The 7248-nt window shown below is 40.4% G+C and overlaps 1 protein-coding gene across 1 annotated transcript in view; it reads left to right on the top strand.

The window, feature by feature from the left end:
• The first annotated feature begins 524 nt into the window (after positions 1–524).
• Positions 525–7248, top strand: part of SAXO1 (stabilizer of axonemal microtubules 1) — a 38739-nt gene continuing 32015 nt past the window's right edge. Inside the window, 1 exon segment of the mRNA XM_069777347.1 lies at positions 525–601. Within this exon segment, the coding sequence (XP_069633448.1) occupies positions 525–601 (77 nt within the window).

Raw genomic sequence — 7248 nt, 5'->3', positions numbered from 1 at the left:
TAGGGAAAGTCTTTTATTTGGCTGGTTGTGGAAGCTGGAATGTGGCTGCTAACATGTTAAACAGCTAAGGGGGAAGTGCTTCTTAACAGTCCATTTAGATATTGATCTAATCATGGTCAAACAGCTAGAGAATTGGAAGCTCTGCCCTTGGCTATTGCTGTGTGGAGCAAGCCCAGCCATGTTCCTTCCAGACTTGGCTGTAGAGCTTGGTGCTGGTGACTTCACAAAGGTTCCCCAAGTGACTGTCAGGGCTTTCATGTCCTGGTCAGAAGAGGCTTGAAAGCAGGACCGCAGAGCTCTGGTTGGGACACTACCAGAGGAACGGAACCTGGGCATGCTGCCCCAGGAAGGGAGCCGGTCAGGTGGGATGTGTGGTGCAGTCTGTACCAGTCTTGTGTGCTCTGTCCTTGCTTTTGGAGGTTCCTAGTTCATCTTCTGACCTGTCTTCCAGGACTGCTGCTGAAGAGTGGGGTGGTTGTTTGTTTTTGTAGGTTTTTTTTTGGGGGGGGGGGGAGGTCTGCCAAATGCCTCCTATATAGCCTGTGCCTTTGCATGTAGTTCCATCCTTGAAAAAGTGCATCTGTCAGCTGTGCACCTGTGGGTATGTAAAAGAGGCTGGGGGAAGGAGCTTGGAGTAGTGGTTACTTGGCTGGCAGGCTGCACTGTTATTCACTGCTGTAAGTTGCATCTGACAAATTATAAATAACGGTATCTTAGAGCATTTTTTAAAGCTTTAAAACAGGAAGTATTTTTCCCCCATTCTGTCTCTTGAACCACGTGGTTCTTATTTTTGTCATAGGAGTAAATAAATGGCAGGGAGGCTTCCCATTTTTCTTGTGTAGGTGGATGTGTGAGCTGACACAGGTAGGCTGCAGGAACAACCACAGAACCACAGACGAAATGCAAAGAGTAACTTTATTTTCGTTACCTCGTGAACTGGGGGATCCTCAAAGCAGCGCCCCAGCAGCGGCACGCAAGCAGGGATGCAGGCATCGCGGAGCTCAGTCCTTGCTAGAGGATCTCTGAACCTGCTGGTTTTGCCTGTTTTTCAGGGATTTGTGCAGGTGTAGTTTACCACTGTGCTTTGTTCTTTTCCACAGCAGGGCAGGAATCTTGAGCATGTACGATAGTTAGGGTGGCTCGGAGTCTGTCACAGGCCTATGTTATAATGGATGTTCTACTTGTCAAGCATACAAGACTAAAGAATGATTAGTATGATATATGTGGTTTTCAACACCCTAGCGGCAAGTCACTTGGGTGTGTTGACAATCCTCCTCACCAATCTTCCATTATTTTCCCACAGTGGATTACATCTCTAAGAGGAGAGCTTTCCACTTTTTGGCCACAAACTTGCTTTTGAATGGATGTTACTGACTTTAAATCTGTGTTTTAATGTAATACAAAGTGATACTTCCTTTGTGAACATGTGAATTCTGGAAAAGATACAGGGGTAGAACTTTACAAATGGAAGAGACAGCTGAAAATACCAGAATTCATTAGCAGTTTTGTTAGTGTCCGTCTTGCAAATGCACATAAACTCTTTTCTTGAAAGCAATGATTAGCTTTAGGCTCTTCAGCCTAACATCCATTCTCCCATATTTGCAGGTTAAGAATAAAGTCATTATTGGGGGAAAAAAAAATCACAGACCCATTCAGATTACATGCCTTAGTTTGTTTTAAAGGTACTAAATAATTACGGAGAGGGTTTAAAAGTACAAAATTCCCACCAGAGTTTGTATTGGGCTGGTATGCATTGTTGGTATTTGTCATGATTAACAAGCACATGTACTCCAAAAAGAAAACCAATAGAAATGTTGATACCAAGCAGATTATAAACTGCATTTTTGATGACTTTTATCAAACTCTTATTTGTAAAGTGACTCTGCTCCCTCCATTCCTCATTCTGTATGTATCATTCCTTTTTTTTTCTTCATCAGTATTTATGTTTGACTTTGGGAAATGTGTTATAGAGAGAAGTAACAGTGATTTGATTATTGTGTTAGAGGACTGTGCTATCAAGGACCTAAACATGTAGCACGGAGGTGTGGATTGAGAAGGATCCTCTGTGTCTAACCAAGTAATGTACTGAAGTATAGGTCTCTCTTTGAGGCTTGCAGTAATGTTTCAGATGCTGGATGAGCTAGTATGGTGGCTAGAGGTAAGGATGTGGATAATACCTTGATCATGGCCTGTCTTAAGAAAAATTGAACGGGATTTTGCATTGCTACTACATTGACAGTCCTGGACTAAGAAGTGACAGCCAAGAATTTTGAGTTTCCTGTGAAGACCTGGCCTCAGATTGCGAGTGATAAATATAAAAGCAGAAATGACGTACCTGTGCACCTTAGGGATCTTTACTGCTTGCGTGTTAAGTGCAACACTATGGGTTTTGTGTTATAAGTAGTTTGTGGCAGATACTTAGGAAATTTTGGTTAGACATCATAATTGTGTTGTACTTTGGGATCAAATCCTCTTGTAGAGCAGTGATTTACTGATTAGTGAGGGGGAGTTGGGAGAACAGCAGTTACGAATACAACTTTGTATACGTTTCTGTGACTTCTTTGAAATGGTATTTGCTGAAGAAGAATACAGTATTCATAAATGTACAGCATTAAGTGTCTAAGATACCTATCCTGAAATACCCTTCAGAAGTACTTGCCCATTAAGCTTGGGAAATTAATTTTCTCCTTAACTTCCTAATCAGAAGACTTCTCCATTTAACTTCCTAAGAATAAGGGATTTGGGCTTCTGAAGTTAGGTGAACTGGATTATCATTAGGTGAAGTACACAGTGCAAATACCTCACTTTCCTCTCCAGAAGAGAATATGCTGTAATTTAGTGCAACGCTGCAGAGCAGTCAGTATTTCATGGTTTAGGTGTGCCCAACCTTACCAGGTGAGTTCCAAAAGGACAGGTTTACAAACTATACTCCTTGGTCTTTTTTTTTTTTCTTTTTTTGGAAGATTATACTAACGTTCTCTTCTAACCAAAGCATATACATGTTGCTTATAAAGGTATGATGAAGTGTCTGGAGTATCTTTGCTCCAAGTATAATATCAAATGGTACAATGTTTGGTAGTAGCATATCAAATGATGTGTAGCTATAACAAAATATAGATTGCTATAACTTTTGCAGGATAACAGGTAACTTTGCAGTCTGCTCTGGATATGTTCTGTCTGTACTGAACATCCTTCAGGCTATTTTTATTGAAAAGTAAAGCTAAATGACATACAATTGACTGTTAGTAGTTCACTGAGCATTGACAAATGCAAATACAGTTCTGTCAGTGGATTTCTGCAAATAATGGGAGAAAATATCTCATTACAAGCCTTAATGAACAGCAAGTCCCATTTGTTAGTTGTGTAACTGCTGCTTCTAGAATTGTTCATTGGGGCCAGTGGTAGCACTAGCTGAGAGAGAAGATTTCTGCTTTGTGCTAGGAATGACCGTGAATAGAAAACATATGTTTATTCTCCATAAAGGCAGAAAGATACAGTTTTAATATGTCATTCATGCATTCTGTACAGTCTATAATGGTGTGAATTGAGAAAAGACTATCATCAGCTGCGAGAGGCAGAAGTAGAGGCTATGAAATATGTAATTTTTGAAATTAAGATGACCTGTTCCATCACAACTTTGAGATGTTAGGGAGAGACTCTTCTGACCTAGCTGGTCTAGCTAACACACTACAAGCAACAGTGACCAGGCTACCGGCCTATGGGTCCCGTGTGAGAGCCACAAATTTTGTAATGATTCCAGAATGCTCAGTACTCAGTAATTCTCAGTATGGATGTTTACTGCACAAGTGCTAACTGGTAAGTGACATTTATGGATCTGTGAATATATATGCATGTACGGAGGGATACAGAAATACGTGTATTGTCATTCCTTATGGGGCAAATTCACACCAAGTTTCTTTCATTCGTGGGTGGTGTGTGTATGAGGTGATGGACAGAGGCATGAGGTTAAGATTTCCAGAGTATTAGGGCAGCAATGCAAACTGGCTTTTTGTAGCAGCAGCTATACGGTGAGAAGGTGTTTGCAATAACTGGCGAGTTCGTAGCCATGTTTTCTTGCTTCCCTTTCCACAAATTGTTGGAATAAATTCTTAAATAAGAACGTGTGAAGGCAAGAGCAACTGCAGGCAAGGGTTACTTCTTTTCTTGCTCCTACAGCTTGTGCAAAACCAATTTATGCAGAAGGAAGTAATGCTGAACCTTTAGTAATTCCATAAGCACACAGCTGAGGATCTTGTAGTGCCTTGCACAAGGGATGAGCAGTCTTCCACAGTGTCATGGGGACAACTGAATAGAAGGAAGCAGATTTTTGTGGTATATTTGAGAGATACGTCGAAGTGATCATATGCTTTTTGCCTAATAACTTACAGGTTTCATTGTTTTGCATGTAGGAGTGTATATTAATCTTCAGTATAACTACAGAGAAGTTTCTCAGAGCTGAACTGGTAAATGATCTAAGATAACTTAATAGCCACTCATTAAACTTCTTTTCTTTTTTTTTTTTGTAGGGGGGATTTGGAGAAGATGGGATGACTAGGGACTTAAAAGGATATGAGTGCTCCAGTCTGAGTTCAGCCACGGGATCCTTCAGCAAGCCTGAATTACACCCATGGCTTGATAGTTCTGGTTCAGTCCTCTGTGTTGCATCATTTGGAAAAACTTTGGCAGAAATGACTCGGTAGCTATGGCAGAACGTTGAATGAGAGCTCTATCTTACCTTCTGCAGTGCTTAACAACCTCAGCTGGGCTAACTTTTCAAGTGTGGCACCATTTGGGGGTAGCTCTTCTATATGAGTACTTTTCTGACCATCCTGCCTGGTGATACCTACCTACACTCCAGTCTATGTGGAGTTGTTCAGGTGTGTCTGATGGACTGTGTGTGGGCTTACAGCTGGGGAACAATGTTTAATTGGCATAAAGCACAATTGCAGAGTTTGAGTATCTTTCTGTCCCTATTCTGGGCATTTTAACAGTTCTAAATCATATATCACATCGGATCGTGTTTCTCTGTGGCATTGACAGTGGTTTCTGATACATTTACACGTAGGCAGAGTCATCCCAAGAGGTGGATCTAGTCCATTGTCACTCATTTATGTACTTTCTGGCAGCTTGACTTATCTCTTCCAACTGCATGCATTTTAGTCGTTTGCACTGGTCAGGGAAAGCTGCAAGAAGCACTTTCATGGTTAGCATAAAGTACTGCAGAAGCCAGGGGCACAATCGTTTTGCTTGTGTTTGGGTCTGGACATCTTTAGTTGCTTAAGGAGTTTATTTACACAGGTGGGGTTTTTTTTGGTTTGGTTTGTTTTTTGGTTTTTTTTAATGTAATTGAGCAGTGATAAATACAAGTAGAAACAGTCCTTGTCCCAAGAGGCTTTCTGACTAAAAGACAAAAATCTAGCCGAGAAGCCTAATTAAAGATGTGGAAGATTGATGTTTTTAATCAAAATAGGACTGGTGGTGTGTATGCTGTAGCTGCTGTAGAAAACGTGTTTATGAAGAGAAATGGAGAATAGGACACAACTGGCACCTGTTGGAACTCAAGGAGATGGCAAGTAATTTAGCTTGTGGGAAAGACGGGAAGTAAGATGTCTGCTGCTAATGTGGTTCATCAGAATATAAGAGAAAACAGTATGTGTGTGCAGAAATAGTGCTGCACAGATCATGTGAGAGCATGAAATAAATGGTGTGAGAAATGTCTGATGTTCTTGTCCAAGGAACAGGTTTACCATAGCTATTCTGCTTCCTTCTTACACAGTGCTCGTTTTGCATTCCATGCTGTCCTACAGGGTGGAAGCTGTGTTTGAATCTCAGGCAGTTCATGGCAATGGAAAGACCAAATGACCAAACCAAGATTCTTGACAGTAATTTTTATCGAAGGTGCTTGATCTGAATTTTGCACTACATACCATCTTAGAGAAAGGTTCACTCGGTATGGGATTCACCAATGTTGTCTGTATTCCTAACACCAAGGGTTCTGATACCCAATAGTCCTATCTTTGAATTTTGGGGCAGTTCTTTTATTTCATGTGATTGGGGCCAAAATTTTTGTCAGTGGCTGATTACCATTTTAAAAGATCAGCTATTTTATAAGAAACAGTTGGGAGCATAGGCTTAGGCAGTGCTTAAAAGCTTCCTCCATCTCGTAACAAGGGAATTGTGTTAATTAGCAAGGGTAGTGTTAAAAAAAAAAAGTCTGAACAGACTGAACACATACTTGTCTAACTATGCAAAATATGTAATCATCTAGGGTGAAAACTGCGGTTCTTTTAACAAGCTATTTGTAATAAACTTTTTTGAACACTGAATGCCAGGTGCAGCTATACTGCGAGTATTTTTTTTCACCTGATGCTTTTTTGTACCAATTCTGGACACTTGGGTGCATCTTTTCACTGATGTCATGTTGCTGAGTGATGTCATCTCCCAATGCAAGGGGATCTTTGCATTTTACTCTTGGCAATTTTTGTTTGGAAAGTGAGTTGTCCACTGGAGTGTGACTTTCTAATTCTTTTTTTTTTTTTTTAATAAAGTGGGTCTGTTAACATTGTAGCATGTTGTGCTGCTCATCTCCATCTTGAGATCCTCAAGTTCCTCTCTGAAGATGTTTGACAAGGGATTTTGTTATTGTCTGTTGTAGTTCTTGTGAAGATTTCTAGGTGGTAAAGTGAAATAAAACACTTACGTGCTGAGTGGCTGCAGTGACAACTCGTTTCAGTGGGAGTTACTAAGATTATTTCGCCTCAGAACTGGTTTAAGAACTTGAAAGGGTGTCTGTCAGAAGGGTCCCATCTTCAAAACACAGCTTTTGTAAATGAAGTGCATCACTATGGAAAGCACTGAAACTTCAGTTAAGTTCACTCGGAGAGCGGAAATATAATAGCCTGGAAATGTCAAACTGTGGAAGTGTCCTGAGATGGGAAGTCCTACACAGCACTTCCAGGTACACGTTTCTTTTCAGCAGTTTGTGATGCAATTTTCACAGGGTAGTGTTCATTTTCACGCAGACCAAACATTGCAAAACTCAGGAAAAACTGAGCAAGAACTGAGTGAAATTCTTTCCATAGAGCTCTGTTTCTTTTATTAGTTTTAATGAAATTCTGGCTTTAAGTCTAAACCAAATTAAAAAAAAACGAGTGGGACTTCTTTTAGCAGATACTAAAGATGCTTAAGGCTTCATCATTTTTGCTGTATTGGAAATAGCTTGTTAACAAACTGGCAAATGCATGTCTA

The sequence above is a fragment of the Haliaeetus albicilla genome, chromosome Z (assembly GCF_947461875.1).
Source record: "Haliaeetus albicilla chromosome Z, bHalAlb1.1, whole genome shotgun sequence".
Taxonomy (NCBI): domain Eukaryota; kingdom Metazoa; phylum Chordata; class Aves; order Accipitriformes; family Accipitridae; genus Haliaeetus; species Haliaeetus albicilla.
The sequence above is the reverse complement of the archived record's forward strand: the minus strand, read 5'-3'. Positions and strand labels throughout refer to the sequence as shown.